Raw genomic sequence first — 27,869 nt, forward strand, 5'->3', positions numbered from 1 at the left:
GAAGTAGAGACATGAAAATCTTTTGTGGCTAATGGCTTTGCTCTCAGTTACAGTGTTTTCATAGGTACACAGAAAAATGCATCCAGCTGTGTACATGTGATACAGACAAGTTTAATAAACCATAAGGTCAGGCTGGATGGATGGCTCAGTGGTTAAGTGCACTGACTGCTCTTCCAGAGATTCCTGAGTTCAAATCCCAGCAACCACATGGTGCTCACAACCATCTATAATGAGATCTCATGCCCTCTTCTGGTGTGTCTGAAGACAGCAACAGTGTACTCATATACATTAAATGAATAAATAAATCTTTAAAAAATAAAAATAAGGCCTCTGGATGCACCCCCACTAAACTGATGAAAGTAATCCAAGTACAGTATGTGACATCACAAACAAGGGCACCGCCTGTTACTTTCTGTGGGATGTAAAATAACCACCGCACGAGTCATCTGATAGGACCAGAACTGAGCATGCACACTCTAAATGCAGGCGCCATTCCTAGGTATATATCCACTGCCAAATAAAGCAAATGGCAAAGTAACCCACACACATTCTGAAAGCACACCAAACACACTGATAAGAGGATGTGCAGTTATGTGATCACATGATAACATGCAAGGGATGTTCAATGCCACTCTCAGGTAGTTGCAGTGACTGTATCTGAAAAGGGAGGCGTGGCCAGGGGAGTTCACTTAAGCCAAGCAAACTTGTTAATAACTCTAATGATGACAAAAAGCAGCGTTCCCTCTCATTTTCTACAGGCTTGAAGTATTGTTTTAATATACTCAAAGATAACAAACTTCTACATGTCAAAATTTATAATAAAGTAATCCACAGGAAAACCTACAGTCTAAAACAAATTTATTAAAAACAAATTTTATACAAATGTTATCAAAGAACAAATGAAAATTATAAAAATATAAAACAAGATGTATAATTTTAAAAGTGTGGATGACTGCCAGACAGATGTCATTAAAACTCCTGGAAAGAATCAGTAATTTTTGGTCTCAGAATTCCTTTAGATCTAAAAGATTGTTATTTCTATCAATATTCAATGTACTAAGATTAAAACCAACGAAAGAAAAAAAATGTTAGAACTTTTTTCATACAACATACATGATTATGCTTTCCCCTCCCCCAAATCCTCCCAATCTCAACACCCACTCAACCCCATGCCTTGTAAAATAAACAAACTACCTAACTCATTAACTAAACCAAGACACATTCAAAGGAAGCTCAAACAAAGCAAAGTAAGATATAAAATTCTAGAAAACTACCACTGGGTTCATTTTATGCTGGTCAGCCACTCCTGGGTATGGAGCCTGCCCTGAAGGGTGGTTTAGATACCCAGAGAGTCTCCACGGGAGAAAGCCTTTTCCTTTGCCAGCAGGTACCAACTGCAGGAAGCTCCTTGGTTCGGGGTAAGAGTGGGTATCCACTTCCTCCTAGCAACACTGGGACCCCATCTGGCTTGAACTTGTGGTGCTGCCAGTCCCTGTGCATTCCCATGTGCATCAGCCCTGTTTTGTCTGTTGTGTTTCCTTGGTGCAGCATAGAGGTCAACACAGTAAAAACAGCAGACGGTATCTTATGAAAGTAGTTTTGACCTTCAAGATCCCTAGAAATCAAGGATCAGGAAGATGTCAAGTGTTCTATATGTCATACACGTCTAAATACAAGAGGTAGACAGTCCCTTAGAAATATCAAGAGAAAACAACTTAGTAATCATAACAAATACCTCTCCTTTTAAAAATTACTTTTTCTATACAACCTTTTTTTTTCTCTAGCTACAGTTACATATACATAATTACAGAAACATATGTGTAGATATATATGTAAATGCTCAGGTGTTCATCCCAAGCCGGATGGTTCAGGCTCAGGAGCAGAATACTGGCTCTCCTGAGTAACCAGGACTAGAAGATTCATTCTCTGTGCCTCAGTTTCTCTATCTACAATGAAAGGGATAATAAAAGCATACTCCATTCCTACCTTAATATAATCTACTGAATAATAAAATATCCATTTCAAGCAAATGCTTTTAAGGTATTTAGCATCTGATAAACTGTATACATGACAATGCTCTACAATAGAGCTAGCTCTACAATAAACATAAAATGGTCTTTTCCTAGGAAAACATAAAGTCTACCAGCAATCTGTCAACAGCCTGAACTTAAGTCTTCTTTGCAGACACAGTCTCAGTTTTCCTTTGTGGTACTCCCCTCACGTGTTATGCCAACCCTCATCAGAGGCTACAGCCGCAGGTCAAGAACAGTCAGCACCTGAGTTCAGGCACTAGTGGTACAACCAGGGACTGTGTCCTTCTCATTCCTCCACGTGCCATCTCTGGGCACCCAGATAATGGAGTCTCTGTGTGAGGGCACTACTGGTGGCCTCTGCTCCTCCCATACACCTTCTATTGATGAACCTGAGCAAATCCATTTACAGAGAAACTTATTTTAGGTGATGGTTGCAGGTCATTGTTGGCTGCCTTCACTGCTTGGGGCCTAACAACATGCCATGGTAATGTGAATGTGTGGTAGAGGTTAGAACCTTTATGAGACTATCACCTATTGGGGACCAGGTCTTCAACACACAGACCTAGGGTGGCGGGAGTTGTGCTTCATATCCACAGCATACCATCCAGGAGAGCCCTCACAGTACTTCTGAGGAAGCACAGCTACTGCCCTCACTTGTGGGATGCTCAAAGACAGCTGACGTCCATCTTTCACACAGTGTCACTGACTTCTGGAAACTGACGAGCTTTCTGACACCAAGAGGAATGGGCTGCTTCATAGGTATTCCCATCACTCCCTTGCACATCTCCTCCTTCTCCTTTGGAGTACCAACAAGTCTGTTCCCAAATACATGTCTTGTAAGACAGGAGAAAGATGAACACTAGGGCAAGAAGGAGAAGCAGCTAGTAAGGCCTCTCTCCAGTCACACAACTGCAGCTCTAGGGGTATTGAAGCTAAGGGCAGACTGAGCACAGACTACAGCTGTCCAAATGAACCATCTCCGAAGGGGAGCCTGGTTATCTTTCCCTGTATTACTCCAGAGTGGAGAAGCTAGATAGATGTACTAGGGACAAAAGTTCCAACAGGATTCCACATAGGAAATAAGTAAAAATTAGTCACGTCCCACAACGGGATGAGCACTACGAAGTGTCTTACAATTTCAAAGGCAAATGCATGAGTGTGGGTGTTTGTGGCACTGAGGGAGGGAGGGTGCGGATGAATAAAAAACTGAGGTGACATTCAAAACAAAGGAGGCCATTTGTGTTCTGTGAGTCTCCACTGTAGCCCAGGCTACCCTCTAACTCGAGGTCGTTTTGCTTCTGCTTACCTACTGCACATCTGACAGGTGTGTCCACTAGACCTGCTTCAAAATCAAACAGCTCTCAACAGAAGGAATAGAGTGAAAAGCCTCTGTGGTAAAAACATGGCTGCTTTGTCCAAGAAATAGCAATAGGGGCTGGCAAGACACCACAATGGTTGATGAACTTCCTGGTCTTCAATCCCAGCACCCACATGGCAGCTCAAGTCTGTCAGCTTCTCTTCTAGGAGCTCCAATACCATCTTTTGGCTTCCATGGGCACTATAAGCATGTGGTGCACATACATACATGCATGCAAATCACTCATACACTTAAGGTAAAAATAAAACTTTAAAATAGCAATCATATTAAAAGATACTTTAATAATATTCATGGCACGAGATGCTTGTCATCTAAAGAAAACAGTGTTCCCTACACCACAAACACACACACACACACACACACACACACACAAAACCTTCCAACAGAAAAGAGGATGTATGTAACCTGTGCTAACAGTCTCCGAAGAGGGAAACTTAAAGAGTTGGCATTTGAAACAACAATCACAACAGTAAAAATAAACCAGAATTCTCCTCCATGGTGAATGGGACTCAAGTGCCTACCCCTTGCTGTCACCCACGCTGTGGTACTTGGCACAAGTACCTGACCCAAGGAAGACACAACGGTCTAGTCAGGAAGCTACAGGAGCATCAAGACTGTGTTGTTTGGTGGCTGCAATTAGGAAACTGCATTCTAAATGACAGCAGTCTGAAGCACTGGTGAAACCTGTCAAAACTCAAGGACAAGGGGAGTGAGTCGTGTTGAATAATAAGTGTCCCTTTATTTGCTGATTATAATAGCAACAAAATGTGTTTCCTTGAGTTGATGTCAGAGGCAGCTTCTACCCAAATGTTAAGTAAAACAGTATACAACAACATCAGTATTAAATGTTAAATTTCACATTGTCTATACCACTTTGATCTTTTGAACAATTTAATTGAGCAAAATAAGGTAAAAAGATTACATTTATTTTATCTTTAGGAATGTAAAGGTCTAATTATTCAAACAGTTTTATTATAAAACTAAACTCTGAAGGTGTCTACAGAGTTGGCTTTTTAAAGTGTTTTCTCTTTAAGTCAGTAGTCTAATAAGGATTAGAAAAGACAAAACTGTTCAGTGTCTGACAAAGTAGAAAGGGTAAAACATAAATAAGGCTTTAATTTGGCAAAATATAATACAACGCCTTCTGTTAACTTGTGAGGAATAATTTCTCCATCCCTTCACTCTGTAAAAGATAGAAAAGCAATCTGTTTAGAGCACAGTGAGAGCACCCACATGCACATCCCACTCCGTCCACAGGGTCCAGCCTGGTGCTGCAGTGGCACTCGGAGCACCCACTGAAGGTGACGACCATGCGAGGAGACTGGGGATTCAAAGCCTTTAGGTGAAGACTGAAATGACAACCTCAAGGAGCTACTGTTATTAGGTCTTGCTCAGTATAATGCAAACCAAAGGTACAAGGTGAACAGGCTGAAACCTACAAACCCCATCTCTAATAAGAACACGATCTAAGGTAGGAGGTAGTCAGCACCCAGTCTCCATTACTGTATAAAGCTCTCTAATAATTAAGCCCTTTTCATAGCACCAAGTTGGCAGAGTTGGCATATTTTGCAACTTTCTAGGACTAAGCTACTGAATGCAAAGAAAAGCTTCAACAAGTCATTAATGATGGTGGCAAAATGGCTTGAGCTAGAAGTTATTCTAGAGTAGACAGAGAAATGACACAGGGAAGAAATACACACGAGAAAATAAGTGAAATAAAAACTGACATCATGAAGGAAAATAATAGGAAGAAAGGATCTGGAAAAGAAATAGGTTCACCATGGGAAGAGGAGAAGAATTTCTCTGTTAAAGAGAAATCAAAGTCATCTGTCAGAAACTTGAGTTCCAGAAAATGGAAAACTGAGCTTACAAAGATACAGGCTTAGCCAAGAGCTTCCGGCCTCACAGAAAGGATGGACTCAGCCTTCCGAGAGGGTGTCAGCACAGTCAAGGGCATGGGTGCAGGCACGCTAAAGAACAGCTGTCCTGAATAGAAAGCATTTGCAGTACATGCCTGCCACATCACAAGAGAAGCCTAACCTACCCTGTGTGGCTGTTAGAGGAACTTTAGTATAGGTTCTGAAGGGCAGTTTGCTTTGCCCCTTTGTGCCTACAGGGTATCACAATAATTTTGGAGCAAGGAGCCTCAGAAGAAAAAAATATATGAAACATTCTTTTTATGCTCAAATGTTTTCCCCTTAGCAGTATGATTTTAAGTCATGCAAAGCATTTTTAACTGCTGCTAAACTTGGGCTTTTCGGCAGTCATGTAAGCAAAAGAGCTCATAGCATCAGCTAACAATGGATTTATTATTTTTTCCTATACCGAAGTCCTCAGTTAAGGTATGAAGAAGTAATGTTCTTAGATTACAAAAGGAAACTAAAACAAAACACCAACTTGGTATGGTGGCACCACCGTGATTCTGGCACATTTGAGGCCAGGTCTCAACAGTGCCTGAGCAAGTCATCTCAAAACAAAACAAAACACACCACCAAGCCAGCTCTAATCAGCAGAAATTACAGAAATCTACTACTCCCATCGTTAGGTATGCAATAAGTATTGTATGTTCTTTTCATGTAACAAAGTTAGGATGGCTTCATTTTCAGACCAACACTGATAAAACAAAGCCAAAAGCAACCACCGTCATAAGGAGAAGGAAAATGCCATAGACGCTCACCCTGAAGTAGGATCAGAATTAACTAACGGGCAATCATGGTCATCACTACAACAAACCATCTGCACTTGGTAACTACATTGTGGTTCTTTTCCTTAAACCAGAAGACTCACACTGTATGCAGAAAAACGACAAAAGAAAGCTGCCACCCAGAAACTCTGAGAGGGAGCCTTTTCTTAAGTGACCTGAAGATCACTTTACAGTGAGTAATGTCATCTGCACTTCTCTCCACTGCGGTATTTGTAAGGAAGCAGCAGAACTCAGTGTTCGTACCCCAGACTGGATCATTTCTCCTTCGTGAGTTGTCGATTTACGTCCTGAAGCAACTGCTGTAACTGTGTCACAGTCTGATTGAGACTTACAGACAGCGTGTCTTTCTCAGGAGACTCCTGAAAAGAAGGCGGAAGGGATAATAACTTCAAAAGCCTCCAAACACAAAGACAACAATGTACAACCAAAAGGGGAAACGACCTAAACATTTTTAAAACAAAATTAGGAACAGTAAAAATCATATACAAAGATGTTTGCTGATTAGTGGCACAAACTATCTGGCACCAAAACTATGCTGCATAATATGCTGGCCACAAAGGAACACTCTAGTCTGTGAACAGTGTAAATGATGTGTTTTTCCTTTCAGAAAACAACACAACTTATCCAGCAAAGGAGGGCATGCCTCCAACAGCTCCAAGCACAGGAGCCACACACAGGTACCTACTGGGTGCCAGAGCTACCCCTTCCCAAGGTCTCCATGGTATTTGGTTGTTCCTTCTGTCAACCCTACAGGGCAGGTGACGTTGCCAGCACCCTTTACTAAAGCAGAGTGACAGCCACACATGAAGTTAGTAAGCAGCAGGGCAGAGTCAAGCATCCACACTCTAATTCCTAAGCACTAACCTCTCCATAAAAGCACTACAGTTAATACAGGGAAAGTGCCAACAACAAGAATGCAGCAGTACTCTGGTGAGAAGGGATGGAGCTGGGTTAGCTCGGTGAGACAGAGCTTGTGCGATATTCACAAGGTCATAGATTCCATCCCCAAGTTTGCTCCCTTCCCCCAAACAGGAAAGCACAGTTTGAAGCCAAAGAACATGCTTGTTCTTCAAAAAGTTCGTAAGGCAACTAGCCTGGAAATTTGAGGTTAGAGGAAATACCCACCATTTCTGGAGAAATACCAGTGTTGTCAATAACACCAGTGTCTCCAGCAGCTTTCAGGGAGATTTTCGAGTGGATGAAGTTCAGTGACTGTTGAGCCTGTAACAAAGGCATAAGGAGAAGATACATCAAAACACACAAACAAAATAGCTTACTGTGTATTCTGTACAAAATTAAAGCTCCTCTCAACGAACAATGTCAAACTTTTGTCACTGAAATGAAAACAGCTACATCTCCCACCAACTTATAACAACATCTATGCAGATTTTCAGCAGTTCAAACATGGAACTGAATAAAAAAATTAAAACTAGAAATAATTACATTGATAAATTTAAATTTTAAGCTAGACTAAATAAAGTCTGCCAAATTTAACCCACAATCTTTTTTTTACAGCTCATAGCTAAGAATGAGTTTTATGGTTTTTTAGTTTTTACTTCATTTTATGCGTATTGGTGTTTTGCCTTCAGATATGCCTCTGTGAGGATGTTGAATCCCCTGAAACTGGAATTACAGACAGTTGTGAGCTGCCATGTGGTTACTGGGAATTGAACTCAGGATCTCTGGAAGAGCAGCCAGTGCTCTTAAATACTGAGCCATCTCTCCAGCCCCGTAAGTTATGTTTTATACTGCATGTTTTACAAAGTGTTTTTTGTTACCTCAGTAAAACACAGTTATGTGCCTTTCCAATTCCAACTGAGCATTTGTAGCATCTACAGGCAGGTGAGTGTTAGCGACCACTGCTACTTCAGACAGACAGACCATGGCCTGTTGGCTCCTGACTGTCTGAGAAACTGCACTGCCAGCCTAAAGTTACATCTCTTATATTTTGATTCATAAGTTAAAACTTAAAGTAACACACCAAATTAAATTAATATGCATCTCAACCTAAAGAGTCTGCGCTCTCTCTGGGCATGGGGGCATATACATTCAATCCCAGCTCAAGAGGCAGCTCCATGAGTTTGAGGCCAGCTGGTTCACACAGAGAGTTCAAGGCCAACTAAGGCTATGACCCTATCTCAAGACAAAACAAAAAGAGTTTGTACTCTAACACAAACTCTTGATGAATAAGAGAATAAGAAAAACGCTCGGCATGGTGGCACACACCTGCAGTCCAGCAGTCAAGAGGCTACAACACTGAGTTCAAGGTCAGCTACACAGTGAGACCATCTCAGAAGAAAGAACAGGAGGAAGGAGGAGGAAGAAGAGGAAGAGGAAAAGGAGAGTGAAGAAGAAACATCGGTATAAAACACTGACTGAAAGGAACAAACTTCTGAAATTAGACACTTATATATTTTTCATTTCATAAACAAACTGATATATATGCCACCATGTTCTTTCTTAATGATAATGGAATAGACTTCTGAACCTAAAAGCCAGACCCAATTAAATATCCTTTATAAGAGTTGCTTTGGTCATGGGTCTGTTTACAACAATGGAAACCCTCACTAAGACAGTGACAGTAGAAAATTTTATTTGAAAACTTTAGAGGGTTAGAGAGGAGGCTCAGCAGTTCATTTACTTTAAGCCTGTGAATAGGACTAGAGTTCAATTTTTAGCACCCACATGTAGCTCATAATTATCTGCAAATCCAACTACAGGAGATCCAAAGACTCTAGAGGTACTAAGTACCCATGTGGTACACAGACATACAAGCCAACAAAACATACAACACACACACATACACACCAAATAATTTCAAAGAATTTTCAAAAATGAAGAAATAGGGCTGGAGAACTGGCTCAGTGGTCAAGAGCACTGACTGCTCTTCCAGAGGTCCTGAATTCAATTCCCAGCAACCACATGGTGGTTCACAGCCATCTGCAATGAGATCTGATGCCCTCTTCTGGTGTGTCTGAAGACAGCTACAGTGTACTCACATAAATAAAATAAATTTAAAAAATAAAAGGAAGAAATAAAAAGTAAAAACTCTAACTCTAAATGAGAAAAAAGGTTTTATTTTTGTTTTTGTTTTGTTTTGGATTGTTGTTGCTGTTTAGCAAAAAAGTGATTATGTAAGCAGCCTACACGTCTAAGGACCCAAAAAGACAGGAGCAGTTAGTTTTACAGTGCCTGCTTAAGATGCATGCAGGACAATGTTTGGAGACACTGTCTCCAGGTCAAGCAGCGTCTCACCTTATGCAGATCATCAGCTACCTTCTTTCTCTCCATTTGTTCATTTTGAAGTTTTGAGCGTGTTTCATTTAATTGTCTCTTGAGCTGTAGAAATAAAGGAACAGAACGAGTCTTTGGTTATGAAGAATGACTATGAAAGAATGAACTCTTAAGAGCCATGATGCACAATGGATTAGCTAACAGCTGATCAGAGGTACAGAAAAGCTGGCAGCAGAGGTCCAAACTGCAGAGCTGAACCTAAGAGATGCAAGAGAATGAACTAGAGTTTAGTAGAAAACTTTTAACCCCAAACCAAAGCCAGACACTAAGAACCTTTAGTAGATATTGTTCACAGTTACTGAAAGTATTCCTAAATAAAAGGAAAATAGATTTCTAACCATCTTTAAAACACTCCGTCAACCTAGAGTTCAGTTCTTTTTACAAGTCAGTTGGAGGATGAGGGTAGCTGAAGGCTTAGCTTGTTGTTTAAGAGGACTTGTGGTTCTTGGAGAGGACCTTGGTTTGATGCTCAGCACCTAAATACAGCTGTCTTAAACTCAGGTTCCATAGGCTTCCGAACGTACCAAGACATGAACATGGTGCAAAAACATACATGCAGACAAACTGCCCATACACATAAAATAATAAATTTAAATTTTTCAAAAAGTTATTACTTTAAGCCAGTGAACAGTTTAAAAATCCAACAAACTTTGAAAACAGCAATGTAAGGTTATTCTAGCCTAAACTGCACCAGTGAGAAACGTCAACTGGTTACATCTTCCAAAGGACCTTGGTTCAATTCCAAAGTCTCAATTCCTAGCACCCACACAGCTCACAGCCATTTATTTATAATTCTAATAATCTCAAAGGATCCAGTGTTCTCTTCTACCTTTGGTGGGTGCTAGACACACACATGCATACACACTCATAAGCATGAAACATGCTTTCTAAAATACTGAGACAGAACTCTCAACAGCCAAATTGTCAAAAACAGACTGTATATGACCCCAGTGTTCAGTACCTCTTACAACTGTTCCAATTAACTAGAAGGAAATTATTCACATTGTCTAAATAAAGTTAATGCCAGGTGTGGTGGCATACGCCTTTGATCCTGGCATTTGGGAGGCGGAAGCAGGCAGGTCTCTCGAGTTCAAGGCCACTGTGGTCTACAGAGTGAGTTACAGAACAGTAACATGAAGAAACCGTGTCTTGAAAAAGTGTGTGTATGTGGTGTGTGTGTGTGTGTGTGTGTGTGTGTGTGTGTGTGTGTGTGTGTGTGTGTGTACATGTTACTGAGTTTGTCTCCTAGCCAAGGGCATGACTTTCAAAAAAACTTTTGGAATCTTAAAAGTAACGAGTGAGTGAGTGAGTGAGTGAGTGAGTGAGTGAGTGAGTGAGTGAGTGAGTGAATAAATGAATAAATGAATGAATGAATGAATGAATGAATGAATGAATGAATGTACTAAAATTTAAAGTGGTATGAGGAAGTCCCACCTTATTTGGAGAGGTACATTTAAATGCCTAAAGGTTCTGTTTTGTACTTAACGGAGAGAGCTCACTCAGTTCTCTGGCAGAGAAGACCATCTTTTGACACAAGAACACAATTCATTTTATTTTAAAATAAAGTGACTATTACAATCACAAGACAAGAAAGAAAAAAGCAGAATTTGCCACTTAAAGCTGTCTCCCGAAGTTTAATTAACTCAGAGACCAACCATCACAATGGAGGAGCTTACATATCTGGCACAAATGCTTCAACTGCCAAGTCAGCTTTAAGCACCAAAACTAAAAAGAAAATTCTCTAGTCAAAAATGAATCCGCTAGGTGGTCAGTAGTGGCACAAGTCTTCAACTCAGCACTTAGGAGGAAGAGGCAAGCTGATCTCTTTGAGTTTGAGGTCTACAGAAGTAGTTCTAGGATAGCTAAGTTTACAAAGAAACCCTGTCTCCAAACAAAACAAAACAAAACAAAAAAAAAAAAAAAAAAAAAAAAAAAAAAAAAAAAACCCAAAAAACAAAAACAGAAAGAAAGGCAGGAATGGTGGCAAGTCCCTTTAATCCATCCCAGCACTGGGAGGCAGAGGCAGGCAGATCTTTCACCTTGAAGTCAGCCTGGTCTACAAAGTGAGTCCCAGGACAGCCAGGGCTACATAGAAAGACCCTGTCTTGAAAAAAACAAAACAAAGGAAACAAAGATTCTTCTAAAACATTCTATAGGCTTACAATAGTGGGCTGTTACAGACTTAATCAGTGTGATACACACCAAATAAATGCACAAACCTAGTCTTATATTGCACTGGAAACAAGTACAGTTAAAACGAAGCATTGGTGAATGCAACAAGAATTGAAAATACAGGGGAGTGTATGTGCACATGCACACATACATATATGTGCACAAAATATTCCTCAGACAATTCTAAAACTAATTCTCAATAGTCACTGTCATACAGGGCATCATGGTGCACACCTGTAAATCTCAATAAATCTCAAGAAGAAAGAGCAGCAGTCTGAAGGAACAAGAGAAGCAGGGATGATGGGTGTGGAGGAGGGGAATGGTCAAGATACATACATGAATATGCTATGATGAAACTCAGTACCATATGCTAACCTAACTTTTTTAAATTATTAAGTAAAAATATAAAAAGTAATAAACATAACTGCTGTTTCAAAGAGTGATCAGGAATGGGAAAAATAGGCTAAAAATGCTCTCCTTGTACATGTGTAGCGCTAAAGTTCAGGAGAAACCTACTTTATTCTTACAGTATGCAAAGATTTTTTTTTAAATTAATGTTTATAAAGTGTTTTAAATCCCAGGATTTAATTAGTATATAAAACAGAACAGAATAACTCTGACAGGTCAGCATGTCAGCAATCAGTACAAAACCCTAAAAATTACAATAACAGGAATTCAAAGAACTTTATGTCTTAACAAATTCAGCTGAAACTAAGGCCTGGAGCAGAAGTCCTAGTTACTTGGGAGGCTGAGGCAGCCTGGGCTACAAAACTCAAAGCTACCTTAGGCAGGACCTTGTATCAAAGGAAAAGGAAAAGAAAGAGCTGAGGATGCAATTTGGACAAATTCTTGCCTATGACGCATGAGGTCCTAGGTTTAGTTCCTAGAACTACAAGGAAGGAAAGCAGAGGGAGAGGGGGGGAAGGAGGGAGGGAGGGATTGAGTTCCTCAGTCAGTCACTGTGGGTTAGGGTGACTGTGTTAGATTCCACACTGGTAACGAACAGCCATTCACATCTGTGATCCCATCTGAAAGACTGAGAAGAATTACTCTGAGTTTGAGACTAGCCTACAGAAGAGATCTAGTCTCAAAAGAATAGAACAGAAATTACTTTTAAAAGTCCTAAAATTTACTTTTAGAAAGACTAGTTAGCTTTGGTTGGGTTATCTCTTGAATGAAGAACAGGCATCTGTGAGCTTCAACAAGCTTCCTCCAGGTTACAAAACTAGATCCTAATTAACTCAGATAGTTCAAGATAGCAATCCTTACAACTCCTCCAATCAAACTTTGTTTCTTTATTCACCAAAAAGAAACATGTTCAATAAATTAGGCTGTATAAAAAGCAGAAAACTTTGAAATAGAGTTTGAAGCCAAACATGCCATTATTAGGAGCTAAGAAAAGAAGAACCATCTTCGGAGACATCAGAAGAGGAAAATTATCTTTCACCTAAGGAAAGTGCCAAGCTACAGGTGGTTAGCCAGGAAAAGAAGTCTGGTGGAGCCTGCACACGTGTGCCTCCAGAGCCTACGTGATGCTCAGTGGAGGACAAGCTTCTTACCAAGTTAAGCTCTTCATTCTGTCTGACTGCTTCAGAATATGAATCATCAAGTTTTTTCTGCAACTCAGTCAACAGATCTTTCAGCTGCAATGAAGTTTAAAGTTTAAGATTGATCTCCATGATAACCCATACTTCGAAGCTAATTGGAAGCTCTTCTACAACTTAAAAGGAATCACTTTAATGCCTTCTCAACCGAACTGAGTTGTAAGTGTGAAGAATGTCTGAGTACCTCTCTGACTTCCGTCACGTAAGTCGACCGCTCCACCTCAGCCTTCTCTAGCTCCATTTCCAAATGTTCTCGTTCTCTTCTCAACTGTCAACACAACAAAGGGAAGATATTTACATTTTCATTCCATGGCTTTTCCCATAATAGAATGTCAGGATGCTAATGAATTTAAAGCCGCTATCAACTCAAACTACTCAAGATAAAACATATGAGACATAAAAAAGCACAGATGTCTGAACAACTCATAATGCTAAAACCGAGTTCACAGGCTGCAAGTATCAAATCACATACATTCTCCATATCTTTGTTTTCTTCTCTGAGTCGCTCTAGCTCTTGCTCTGAGGCTGTGAAGGAGGACTGCATCTGAAACGTGAGACAAGGTCAACAGAGAACCGCTGAGACAGCATGGGAACGAGAGCATGTGACATGGCACGGTCTTCAGATACTCATCTCTATCCTGGGCCACGGGTTGGATAGAGTTTTAGTTTTGCTTTTTAAATTTTTGCTTATTTTATTTGAGAGAGAGGCAACTACAGCCACAGTGCATCTGAGGTCAGAGAACAATTTGCAGGAGTTCTCTCCCTCCACCATGAATAGAATCAGGTTGTCAGGTTGTAGCAGGTGCCTTCTGGCAGCCCCGCTTAGAGGATTAAAAATTAGCCCATAACAAATTGTCAGTTAAAGCTCTTAAAAATGAGTCTCAGATGTGACTTCATTTCAATAATGCTCAGATCCTACCTACCCACTTGTACTGATCCTATATTAAGAGTCAGCTAGAATCATTTAATTTTTGGTAACAATTGCTTATCAATATATTTATTCTCCAAAGGTATTAACACAGAACAAGACCAGCAATCTGTAGCCTGCCTGCATACATTGATGCAAAATACCATGACTTTCTTAACAACATCTGAGAAAATGACAGAAAAATAAAGATTTCCCAGTAGCACATGGGTCACATGAACAGAAGCATGACTTAACTTTTTCTTCAATGCAGTGATGTGGGTAGCGAGTTTTGAACCTGGGTTCTTGATCTTGTTATGACATGTAGTACCATCACTCACAAGGCACTCTGCCCACTATACCACCCTCTAGTTGATTTTCAAATGGGTCAACATCAAAATCACCTAGGACTCCAGATCTGCGGCTCTGCCACCCACGTGTAGGACACAGGTGACCTAGGAGGTATCCTGTGTTCCCAGGTGACACTGGTGGAACTCACATGCTCAGTACTGCTGTGATAAGCTCTTCCTTAAATACCTGCTTAATAGTCTTTCGAGATTCTTCAGCTTTAACTTTCCATTTACTTTCTTCTTGCTCGACACTTCGCTGAAGCTTTTGCAAAATCCCTTCCTATGGACAAAGGCAGAATTGTTGAAATTTTTATGATTTTCAATTATTCTGGTGCCAAGATAAATCACACAGGCTGGAAGAGATAAGTCAACAATGTAGAAATAAAGTTGAATGTAACTCAGGCTACCGTTTCTGCCAGGACAGTCTTGTACTTGTCACACTCCAGCCGGAGCAGTGCTTGTACTTCATTAGCTTCTTTCAGTTTGTTCTCCAAAACCTGCGAAGAGCGAGAGAAGACAGACAAGAGGCTGTACGGCGCATCCGTCTCAGTATCTGACGACGTAATACACAGGCTCAATACGACTTAACACAACAGTACATCCCTAAGCAGCACTGCCGTCTGAGGGCCTTTTGGTCACTGGTGTCCATCTGTGAAGCTCTTAAGTCCTCACTAAGAAACGCCATCACACATTTACAACATGGATTTTACTCCACACACGTAGCAAAATGTAAAGAGACCCATAAGTACATGGTATAATGCTATGACACACGAGGAAGGAGACTACTCCCACCACCTAGGATTCAAACCAATCAGGGCTGTGCCAAAAGGGAGGAGGCCAAAGACAGACAGAAGCCAGTTCCAGTGCTTCTGAGGTTATCTGGTGCTTTCAGCAAGACAGTGAAACTGCCTAAGGGTCTTCACTTGGTTACATTGAAAACTTAGGCTAAAACAAGATGAGAGTAGTTAAACATTTTATTTTAGAAATGAAGGCACCATATACTTTTCACTACCCAATTAATAATACACCCTTCCATCATCCCAGCGTTCCGGACAATAGCTTCTGAGGTGCTTCAACTCTGTTTATTTAAATAGTTCATTCCTCAACTAACCTTGACCTCCTCTGTGTCTGAAGTTCCAGCTATGCATACTTTTGCCTTCTTTTCAAAGCCACGTAGCCATTCACTGTAATTCTGTGGGGGGGTGGGGGGGGAGGTCAAAGTTACTAGTTTCCACAAAAGTCTAATTACTTAAAAAAAAATCATTTAAAAGCACCAAATCAAATGATTATAAAAGAAGCCCATATACTTTGTCATCATACTTAGGATTTCACAGGCATATATAACACTCACAGACTGAACAAAATACAGTTTTAAAAAGCAAATGACACCAGTCAGAATGGCTAAGGTCAAAAAATCAGATGACAGCAGATGCTGGCAAGGATGTGGAGAAAGAGGAACACTCCTCTACTGTTGGTGGGATTACAAACTGGTACAACCACTCAGCAAATCAGTCTAGCAGCTCCTCAGAAAATTGGACACAGTACTATCTGAAGATCCAGCTATTCCACTCCTGGGCATATACCCAAAAGATGCTCCAGCATATAACAAGGACACATGCTCCACTATGTTCATAGCAGCCTTATTTGTAATAGCCAGAAACTAGAATGAACCCAGATGTCCTTCAACAGAGGAATGGATACAGAAATGGTAGTACACAATGAAGTACTTACTACTCAGCTATTAGAAACAATGGCTGATATATAGACCAGGATAGCCTGCCTACCTCTGCCTCCCTTGTGCTGTGATTAAAGGTCTGTGCCACCATGCCTGGCTGTATTAAGTAATTCTTTTAAAATTCTGGAATACTAATCTCTAAGTAGTACATGAAAAGCTTAATATTTTAAAACACATGAATCAACTTTTTTTAAAGATTTATTTATTTATTTTATGTGAGTGCACTGTAGCTGTCTTCAGACACACCAGAAGAGGGCACCTGATCCCATTAGAGATGGTTGTGAGCCACCATGTGGTTGCTGGGAACTGAACTCAGATCCTATGGAAGAGCAGTCAGTGCTCTTAACCACTGAGCCATCTCTCCAGCCCCCCTGAATCAACTTTTAACAAGCACGTGAACAACACAAAGAATACTTTACATGTCTTTCTTACATGATATACAAATTGTTACAGAACCATAAATATTTAGTTATTGAATATAAGTAGTAAGCCACTACGAATGAATTTAACCAGGCATGGTAGACATACCTATAATCAGGAATTTAAGGCCAGCCTGAGCTACAACATGGCAAGACCATATCCCCACACAAACAAGCAAGTAATAACAAAACAAACAAAAAAGAATTAATTTTGTAGATTGTCCTAAAGCTGTTTATATTTTAATGTTAATTCCACTTCCCCAAGAAAGGCTGCCTAGTCACGTGACTCCAACTGAACCTTCCCATTTTAATTAGTAAAATAAAGGAATGAGACCTCAGGGCCAATAGGGAAATAAACCGATTTTTATGTTTTTTAATACTTACTGCTACAGAATTTGTTACGTTAAAAGAAAACTGAGTGCTGGCCATTTCTGAAGAAGAGAACCTACAGATCTTCAGTGCTCTTGGTTCATGAAATATTGTCAAATAAGTAAACCAATAAATAAAGCACACAATAGGAACAAAATCAGATTATGGCCAGAAAAGAAAAAGACAGGAAATATACTAACAGCCCCCTTCTCCTAACCATCCAAAACAAGGCACTGCTTCAGTTCAGGTGATAGTGTGCATCTGCTATTCAAGCCTATGTACCCTCCCACAGCCACAACGGAAACAAGAGCCTTCATCCCTACTTGAATTAACAGCAGGCACATGTGCACATAAGCTAAAGAGAGAAAACAGCTAGCCTCCAGTACAACACACCAGTAAGAACTTACTCTGCCCCTGCACTCACACCGAGAGGAAACAGATCCTTGGAGAATGGGGCCATTCCATGCTTGAAGCTTTAACTGTATCTTAACTAGAACATCCTGTTAACAGTACAAGGCACAAGAGCTGACAAAGGACATTACAGCCAGCCTAAAACACATCACTCCACCAAACCAGGCAAGCATATATCACAGACCTCATGACAACATAGGCAAGGGAACCCACCACTACCTTGAAATACTGGCCCTGGATCAGATAAACCTGAGTGTCAATTTATGAATTATACAAAGGACAGAGGAACATACTAGCACTAGGAATGTAGTCAGCTAAGTCCAAACTATCAAAAACTGCAACAGGACACTTCTAGGCTTCATATCAGGGAAGGACATGGCACACTAGCAGAGATTAGCAGGGGCTCAGCAGGCACCAATCACATGTTGGTCTTACTTTGGATTCTGATTATAAAATAAACCACCTTGTTATTATTTAATAAGCATGAAGACTATAGGATAATTAATTAGGGGAATGATTAAACTTGTCTAATTAAAGGTATATTTTTTAAATAAAAGAATTGTCTCTTGTGTTGAGATATTTACAGATAAATGTTCTGATGATTGAGTTCCTTAAGGATGATCTTAACACAGAGTTTTTCAACCTGCCAGTTGCAATTCCTTTGGCAAATTTCTACATCTCCAAAAGCATTCATGTTGTAATTCATAAAGTAGCAAAATTACAGTTATGAAGAAGCAATGAAAATAATGTTATGGCCGGGGGGGGGGGGGGGGGTCACCACATGAGCAACTGTATCAAAGAGTCACAGCATTGGAAAGGCCGAGAGCCACTGCTAACAGGATGGATAAGGTAAGAAAGTCGTTGATGTATTAACAAAAACACATGTGGGAATTCACAAGGTGAATTCCAATGATCATTATTCCACTGCCTACTTGTGAGTATATACACACATTGTTTTATTTAAAGTTTAAGAAGGCCTATGTTGCAGTAAATATTTAATATGGATGGCGTATCTCTTTATCAACCCCTGCAGTCTCAATCTGCAGACGCCGCTCTAGTATGGAGCCAAATGGAGCCAAACACACAGATGGTGCAGCTACACTCTCCACGAGACTCCCTTCCCTGGCGGTTCACTCCACCCACTCTGGTGCTTCTATCCAGGTGTGTTTCTCTACCCCACCGCCCAGCAGAAACATGACTCTAAGGCCTGATAGCTTTTCATGTTAGGTTTATATATTCAATTCTCAATCCACAAACCCTCTACACAATAAGATTACATCCATTGAACAAAGATGTAATTCTGCCCTTACAGAATCCCTTATAATATTCATATCTACCCATCGACAGTTATGGCCACCAAGGTCTAGGTCTGCTCTCTGCAGCTCCATCATGAGTTTTTTCCTTTCCACCCCCACTGTCCAGTCACGTATCACCGTGACATCAATCCATAGATTATCTCATCATCTGAGGAAACCAGGCACATTCCCTGACCTTCTCTGCCCTAGTAAACTCGCTGCTGGTCCCTTTTCTATTCTACTTGAACCATGTTCAACCTCAAGCCAGCTACACTTTAGTACTTGGGGTGAAGAACTGATATAAAAAAAAAATCATGATTTTAAAATGTAAAATGATTTAATTTATACCATCAAATACATTAAAGAATAATTGTTTAAAAATAACAAGTAATCACTTAAATCAGTTATTATTAGTTTTATTACTCATTCAGGAAAACCTTTTTCAAATACATTACAATCTGTTCAGTGTGACAGAATACAACAGAAGTTTCCGGTTTGGACAAAGGGGCTTTAAACTAAGTTACCATCTGACTATTCAGAAGCACATTAGTTACGGAGACACTGAGAAGTTCAGCGTGCTAACAAAACAAATTCAGAAATCAAATGCTGCTACCAATAACTTCCTACATAACTTCAGGTTAAATGTTTAAAAAAAGAGGTTCATCTTACCAAATTGGAAGGGACAGACACGGTCGGAAATAACCTCTTGAGAAGGTCTTTGGACTCTAACTCAATAGCTTCCACTTGTTGTCGTCTTTCCTAAAGCAAAGGACAGAGGATCAAGCTTACAACATTAGACAATGTTCAAAGAGGATAAATTAAAAAAAAGTATAACCTTTTAAGTTCTAGTGGAAGAAAACAGCAATTTTCAAAAGGCATTTTAATATTGAAAAGTAGTGATTTTTCTCACTTTAAAGCATTTAAAACATACTTCCTTAAAGACAAAATCTGCAAATCTCTTAAGGCATAACTAGCAAAAAATTCCTTAGTTAATCAAGCCAAAGTAGTATGTGACAATATGGATTTTCTTAGGCGTTAGAAATAAAGGGACCTGCGTTTCTAGTAACATTTCAAACACAGCATTCCTTCCTATCAGTCAAGCCTCACAGAGGACCTGGCTGCTGAATGCGCATCTGGGCAAGACAACTGAAGCCTAGTGAGCAGGAAACCAGGGAAGGTTACAAAAGAAGCACGAACATCCGACTCTGTTCTTCATGGTCAGATCAAACAAGCAGAAAGGACTTATCGGAAGCAGAAATGGGGGAAGATGGCTGAGACACGTCACTTCACTAATCTAGTTTCCATGTGCTAAATAAATGACTTCTGATACACAGTGAGCTGTAAATGGCGATTATTACTAATGTTCAATCTAAGGATGGTGATTTTTAACTCCAAAGTCAGCTGTAAGTTCAGAAGTATGTTTGCCAAAATGAGGGACATGATTTGACCACATATATACATATCCCCTCAGATCTAATGCTCAAATTATTTCTACAAGATTTTTTTAAAGACACCTATAAAAATGTACACCAAAACCAAACCAACACAACCATTGTGTTACTACTGGAGTCCAAGAAATCACAAGAGGTGGTAAGTACCTCCTAAGCACCTTCACAAGCTCAAGACACCTACACTTCAATTTAAAAAAACTTTAAGCACATGAAAATCTAAATTTACATAACAGACCAAACTTTCATATTCTATGTACACTAAAAGCTAATATATTATTAAAGATTAGTGGCCATATTTTAGAATAGCTGCTTTACTTAAGTATTTTCAATAATTTAGTGAAGTCCACAAACTTGTAAGCATGTACCTCACTGCACAAAGCACAGTCTACTCACTCAAAGGAAACTGCTATTTCAGAGGTAATCAAGAGATCACTGTATCATGAGACCTCAGACATGCAGAGCAATCGTAAAGGAAAGCATTTGTGGAACAGAGGTGTCTTGGGAGCACAGGGAGATGCACTTGTAATCAACAGGCATTCAGTAAGCCATTTCACTCTATACAATGTTTTAGCTAGAGTTTTCATTTGACATAATTTGGTTGTAAATAGTAATTTCTATTCAATACCTGAAAAAGATCTAATTTTAGAAAGTGGATTATTTCCTTAGTACCACCATTGATTAGAATATGTAAAATATCTTTTATGTAAGACAATCATTACAGTTTCTAACAAGTATTTAGTGTTTTAAAATTAGCTCCAGGCTAGGTTTGGTGGCTCAAGCCTTTACCTGGCAGAGGCAGGTAGACAGAATTTGAAGCTATCCTGTTCTGATTGATTAGCCAGTTCCAGGCTACCCAGCATAGTGAGACCTTGTCTCAAAAGAAAAACTAAACTTTCTTTCCAGAAGCTGGAATGGTGAAGGCATGCCTCTAATCCCTAGACTTGGGAAGCTGAAGCAGGAGGGCCTCAAAAGGACTACATATTGAGACCCAAACACACAAGAGGGAAAGAGGAGCTCATCGATAAAAACTAAATATCTAAAAACAATATGCTACCCACTTAACTATTTCTAACACCAAAATCACTGACAGTGCTTTATGCAGTCACATCACAGTCTGTGGCACTTAGTAAATCAGTATCATTCTACACACATGCTGCTAAGAGAGAACTGCTAAGAGTCTATTCCCTGCAGATCATCAGCTTTGCAAGCCACCATGCACATACTGGAGCTCCCTTTTGCATTAGAGGATGCAATGGTACTTTGTGCGGAAAAAGCATAAAGACCTGTAGCTCTGAACAGTGAAAAGCCCACACTAGAACTCCTCTTGCAGACAGAGATGACTGTACAACAGGAGCCTGTCACAATTACAAAAATCTGTGCCTCCGTCTCTGACAGTAATAGATATCAACTGTTTCAGCTTAAAGCTTAATGAAAACTTAAGTATGAATCTATTGCATTAAAGGAAACACAACCATTCATATAAAATTGGCAAATCATAAAATTGCATTCTACTAAGAAACTGTTTCAAATATCCTTAACACCTGCTTAATTAAAACATAATAGATTATCTTGGCACACAAACACTTTCAGAACATGGAAATTAACTGTGGGCATTCACTAACCTGGCCTCAAAATCCACTATTCATGTTGTGTACACACTCAGCTGTCCTAATCTTTATTTTACTCCTCCATTATGACCCTGCTCCCCAGGGATACAAGAAGGATGTCCTTGGTTGTTTAAGATAAAGGAGACATTTTACACAGTCTCATCATCCATTCATACTAATAGCCAACACATAGCAGACATGGGAGCAACTGCTGTTCTGCAACTTCAGTGTGTCTCCTGAGGAATCAACCCCAGCAGCATACTTTAAATGGAGCCTTTTTCTGTACTGTTTTAAGATTTTTACTATTTTCCTTCCTTGTCTGAATCTCCTAGAATGCTCTGGAAACCCCACTTTACTGTGCTTCACAAACACATGCTAGGTTTTTAATGCATTCCATTAATTCACTCCGATTGGAACCTCATCGTGGTTCTAACTACACCAAGAGGCACAGCATGAGACAAGGAAGGACCTGCACAAACAGCACTGAGTGTCCTGAGATCTTTCCCCTAAAGCCCTGCTGTGCTGTGCTGTGTGTGCTGTATTGTGCACCAAAACACCAACAGTGGAGCCAGCCCAGCACAGAATGCCCCAACTCAAGTCTCAGGGAGAAGATGAGAGGAGATGGTGACACGGAGCTGCTCTATGTCAACTATGTCAACGGTTTAGACTGAAGCAAAGGGACCACTTTAGTCTGGTCTGCACAGGCTGCAGCCTGTGACGGCAGCGCTGGGAGTCGGTTACAACCTTGGCAGTCGTGTTCACTCTGTCCTGCAGCATTTTTTCAGTTGAGGCCAATGCTTCCATTGCTTCCCAGTTTTTCTCCCGAAGGTCCTAATCATTTTTAGAAAGAATGATTTCAGTTTATCCATTACTAAAAGGCTTCTCCTTTAACTTCATCAATATTTTGCACTGCATTTAAATGCTGGTTATTGCAAAATAATTTCAATGGGAAAATGTGTATTAGCAAAATAATAATAATAATGATGTTTAGAAATCTGAATGAGAAATAAGAATGTCTACTTCTCATGTTTTAGTATGCACACCAAATATGCCAGTTCTTAAGAACAGTTAACTGGGCACATGTGACAAAGAAGAAAGCATTCGAAGGTAAACACACCAACCAGGATAACAATTATGACTTCAAGTTCTAGCATTACAGCTAAGGACAGAGCCAATGCACAGCACTGCAAACACTTCTCACATAATATTAAAGCAATGCCAGCATACACAATGCTGCAAAATACTTCTCATGTAATAGTAAAATGTCCAACGTCAGCCTCACAGGATTTTACTTGGTAACTTTTTTCCTGTAACTATTTTAGATAAAATTAACACATTTCTAACCTTCCTAGAAGATTAGGACCTAACCCCTGTGCTCTGTATTTGGTACAGACCAACATGGGTGCCACAAGCAATCAGACACGACTAAACTAGGCAGCTGACTGAAGCAACTGAGGTAGAGAAATATAAACTGGGGTGACAGAACCAGGCATGCGAAAACAAAACTGAACTTGGGCATGTCACGGAGGGTCAGTCACATGGCTAGTTGGTCATGAGAACATTCCCATGTCAGTGTTTGCATTCAGGTCTTACACGGTCAGTTAGCTCAGAGATATCCCACTTATCATGAGCTTCCAGAAATTGAATCCAAGTTTCAAAGTCATGCTTGAGACTTCACCAGTACATGATATGACTCGTTTACAACAGATATCCTATTGATCAATCTCCATGCCTCTGAATTATTTTTGTGTCTCTATACAATAAAGCTATCTCATAAGAAGTATGCACTGACCCCCTCACAGTCTGACCAGACTCCAGCTCAGATTCTACTTTGAGGAGGTAGCCTGTTAACAAGGAAAGTGCTCGTTTATTGAAGTCATGAGAAAAGCCTTAGGCATTTAGATTTTTTACCTATGACAGAGAAGATTCACCATCATTGGGGCATTATAGAATCCCAGGGATAACAAAATGAAGTATCCATTATCAGATTCTTTACCAGACTCCAAAGTTTTTGCTTATTGTGTCTAAAGAAGTTTTTTATTTTCTCATGTCAAATCATTTAAACATTATGGGTGAAACAAATCACTCATTTGCCTCTGACCTTCTAGAAAAAATTGTTTTGTTAAAATACTATAGGCTCGGTCTGAATTTGCGTGAACTACACTTTAGTGTATTTATAAATGATGAACTTGACTTCTGAAATTAAACTTTTTATTTGCAATTTTCTAAGAAGGAAGGAAGGAAGGAAGGAGGGAGGGAGGGAAGGAGGGAGGGAGGGAGGGAGGGAGGGAGGGAGGGAGAGAGAGAGAGAGAGAGAGAGAGAGAGAGAGAGAAACTGGGGCCATTTAAAAGTGAGCTTTGAAAGAAATTACCATTTATTTTCCAATTTAAATGCCAAATAGTGTATTTAACACTACACAAATTCTCATTAATCCTTACAATAGTTTGTGAGATTTTTATTCCCACTTTATAGATGAGAAACTATAGCTGAAAGTTAAGAAATCTGGCCAAATGTGGGCTGAAGCTGCACTCTGCGGGCCTCCACACTGGCTCTTTACAAAGGTTTGAAATAAAGACCTGCAGAGCTGTTGCCCTCAGCACCGCCACCACTGTGCTGAGTGAACTAAACTACATTACTGTGCCCTTTACCTCAGAATCCCAGCAAACAAAGTCAGTTACAATGTTAGAGCTATATTGGAACATTCATACCAAATTTAGTAGCTAAGTAATGCTGTTAGTAATTAATATTGCATAACACACAAGGAGCAATTCACATACCAAATTTTCATAAATTCAGGGTGCAGAAAAATGCCAACATGTTAGTTACCAATTTAACACAAACTTTGAAAGACTTAAATTATATTAAAAATACATATCTATTTACTACCAATATTCTATCATTAAATAACATTCTGATTTGTTCAAAAGACAAGCAAACTTTTGTGTAAAAAACACTTCCCTCTCAAGAATACTTGGACTCTTCTAGTTACTACTACCTTTTGGTAAGTGACAACTTATGAAATCTAGCTGCATCTACTCTTTTTCTACTTGGTAAAGATTTATAGTTCCTAAGAGTAAGCCATTCGGTAAATCTACTGAAGTTCTAAGACCCACTAGCAGACTTGATTAAAAAATGTATACTGCCTCTCACTTTTAAAAAGGGTAGTTTTCAGAACTTTGCAAGCTGAAACAAATTTTTTAGTCTGTCAGAAAAACACACACACATAAACACACACATACAAATTAGACATGTTTAAGAAAAAATAAATGTCTTTGTTTTTAAGATAACAATATTGGAAGACTTATTTTTCTAAACCATATTTTTCTTTATTTTAAAAAACTTTTAAAGGCTCCATTCTGCTATTTTTTCATTATAAAAATTTATTTTTATTACTAAACCTGAATTATAAAAAAACAATTTATGCTAGTAATGCCCCCAGACACAAAGAAACCAAAAGTGCTCTACACAGATCAAGTGCTCTAAAGTAAGAGTAGACATCAAGAAGATCCCTGTCCATCTTTCAACACTAATACTCCATAAGAAGTCTGGTGCTCATCAATATTGGCTTACATTGTTTTTCTTCCTCTGATGTTCAACAGCGTTCTTCAAAGACTCTAACTCAGTGCAGAGATCAGCTATTTCTTTCTCTTTTTCTGAAATTCTAAATCAGAATGTGATTATATTTTAGGTAAACAGCATCTAAAATAATAATATAACTTACATATTAGATAAATAGTAATACCATTCAGATACCTACATATCAATATTTTTAAAACAAAATAAAAAGAGCAGGTGATAGCTTAAAACTGTAATTACTGATCAGCTACTGTTGGCATAGAAGAGCCCATCCTATAAACTCTTAATTTTAAAGGCAATTTTTCACACTAGCTGCAGCTCCGTTGGCAAGAGCTTGCCTCTCTCAGGCCTAAAGTCCTGCTTTCGATTCCCAGCACATGAAGCCACACATGGCTCCCACAATAGCAGCACATGGGTAGTGGAGGCAGACCAGAAGTTCAAGGTCATCCTCACTATAGTGACCACAAGGCCAGCCTGGGTTACCTAACTGTCTAAAAGGGGGTTGGGACCACTTCAATACAAAGACAGTCTTTACAAGTATTTATTTTAAGGAAATTAAATTAGTTATGACTATTTGGTTCATTAAACTAACAACATTATACTGAAGTGACCTGGTATTCACCTGGTTTTATCCAATCTTAGGAATCATGGCTTTGGCTTCCCTTTGGTTTTCTCTTTGTCCTGTCTAATGCCTTAGCTATTTCCCAAAATTCAAAAGAAAAAGGCAAAATTCCACAACTCATTTGTGTTATACTTGAGTAGCATATCCATTCACAAACAGCTTTCTGTTTATAAAGAACTGCTCAACAACCAATCTGGTCCTTGAGCTTAAAAGCTATTTGTCGGGCTGGAGAGATGGCTCAGCGGTTAGGAGCACTGACTGCTCTTCCTTGAGTTCAATTCCCAGCAACCACATGGTGGCTCATAACCAACTGTAATGGGACCAGATGCCCTCTTCTGGTGTGTCTGAAGACAGCTACAGTGTACTTACATATAATAAATAAATAAATCTTTAGAAAAATATGTTGTTAAAAAAGCCATTTGTTATAGTTTAGAAATGAAGTACTTCCTCACAGTGACTTGCGTGATGGTGGTGGTGGTGCGATTTTGAAATTGTTTGGATAGCACCCATATAGAAAATGTTATTACTAGGGGGAGAACAACTGGAGGGATCTTGTTCCCAGCCCTGAACCTCCCAGGTGGCTTTTCTAACATCCTTTTCTCCCTGTTACAGCCCAGAGTCAGAAAAGCTAAGGACAATGGACTGATGAACATCTTGTCACAGTAGTTAAGTATGATTAACATAGTAATACTACAGTTTAAAGCTAAAACTGGGGCTGGAGTGATGGCTCAGAGGTTAAGAGCACTTGCTGCCATTGCAGAAGGCACAACCTGACTAGCACCCAGGTCAGGCCAAGTTCAACCCCTCTTACTCCACTTTCAGGAAATGCAATGACCTCTTCTGACTCCAAAGGCTGTATGCACATAGTGCATATACAGGCAAACAGGCACACACACACACACAACCAAAATAAAACCCACGTACACACAAAACAGAGTAACAAGACAAAACTGAGACTTGTATGGTCTCTGAAGCCAGTCAGCTTATTACAGAAAATGTCTGTACTCTTACTTCACAGTCAGACTCAAGACTCAGTTAAAACAACAAACAACCCTAGCTAAACAAACCAAGATGCAAGAACATTTAGACTATTATCATCTACTGATATACATAATATGTATGGTTGGTGTTATTTTGAAACAAACTATAAGGAGAAATTATTTTTCTCTTAGAGAAATAAGTGGCCAACAAGAAAAAAAATTTTTTCAGTTTCTTAAGAAAATAAAAAAATCTCTAGAAGAGATCCACAACAGCAAGTTTTTACAAAATGCAGTAGTGGAGCAAGTCCTGAGAGCCACGAAGAGCAAGCAGGGGGACTGGGGCTACGCTGGCCTGCAACAAGCTCCAAAGTCAGCTCCATCCCCTCGAGTTTCTCAATGTCTCCAGAAGACAAGAGGAGGAAAGCAAGCCCCACTGCCCCCTCAACAAAATCCTGGAAAAGTAGCATGCCTCAAACTGTGCATGGGTAAGCAGAAGCCCAGCCCTGCACACCGGCCTGCAGCCCAGAGCACGCACGCCCCTGCTGTGTTTGCATGAAATTACTTGTCTGAAGGTAATTTGGTATTTAACTCTATCTACAACAGCAAACTCAGAATCAATCAAGTACTTACACTGTTTGCAATTCTTCCTGAGAGGGAAAAGATGCCTATTGAAAGAGTTAAATATTAGTTCACAATAAAGGTTTCTAAAATGTTTAAAAAAAAAAATTTCTTAGAAATAAATCAACATTGAAGTTAAAAATATATACTTCATTATGTCATCACATGTGATTTTAATAAAGTAGTTTTAATAAAAAATATACAAATTTATGATGTGTAATAAGTAGTAAAGCCAATTCTCACTATCCCTCTGTAAAGTCTTCACTTAGCAAGAACTCACAAATTTTGTACTGTTTAGCATCAAGGTGCTGTTCATACTGATTTCTAAAACTACCCAGGTAAAATT

The 27,869-nt window shown here is 39.5% G+C and overlaps 1 protein-coding gene across 11 annotated transcripts in view; it reads right to left on the bottom strand.

Annotated features, from left to right (window-relative positions):
* Positions 1 to 4,502: 4,502 nt before the first annotated feature.
* KTN1 (kinectin 1) overlaps positions 4,503 to 27,869 on the bottom strand; it is an 82,907-nt gene continuing 59,540 nt past the window's right edge. For 4 of the 11 annotated variants that reach the window (XM_080926386.1, XM_080926390.1, XM_080926385.1 and 1 more), the window contains 14 exons: positions 27,536 to 27,570; positions 25,298 to 25,388; positions 22,471 to 22,557; positions 19,338 to 19,427; positions 15,551 to 15,631; positions 14,847 to 14,936; positions 14,627 to 14,719; positions 13,658 to 13,729; positions 13,370 to 13,453; positions 13,141 to 13,224; positions 9,371 to 9,454; positions 7,241 to 7,336; positions 6,359 to 6,474; positions 4,503 to 4,594 (listed from right to left, as the gene is read on the bottom strand). In XM_080926386.1, the coding sequence (XP_080782512.1) occupies positions 6,370 to 6,474; positions 7,241 to 7,336; positions 9,371 to 9,454; positions 13,141 to 13,224; positions 13,370 to 13,453; positions 13,658 to 13,729; positions 14,627 to 14,719; positions 14,847 to 14,936; positions 15,551 to 15,631; positions 19,338 to 19,427; positions 22,471 to 22,557; positions 25,298 to 25,388; positions 27,536 to 27,570 (1,092 nt within the window). In that variant the 3' untranslated portion in view covers positions 4,503 to 4,594; positions 6,359 to 6,369. The remainder of the gene's footprint in view (positions 4,595 to 6,358; positions 6,475 to 7,240; positions 7,337 to 9,370; positions 9,455 to 13,140; positions 13,225 to 13,369; positions 13,454 to 13,657; positions 13,730 to 14,626; positions 14,720 to 14,846; positions 14,937 to 15,550; positions 15,632 to 19,337; positions 19,428 to 22,470; positions 22,558 to 25,297; positions 25,389 to 27,535; positions 27,571 to 27,869) is intronic. The other 7 variants (XM_080926394.1, XM_080926392.1, XM_080926393.1 and 4 more) reach the window with 4 other exon arrangements.

This window comes from Micromys minutus (assembly GCF_963924665.1).
Source record: "Micromys minutus genome assembly, chromosome: 12".
Classification (NCBI taxonomy): Eukaryota; Metazoa; Chordata; class Mammalia; order Rodentia; family Muridae; genus Micromys; species Micromys minutus.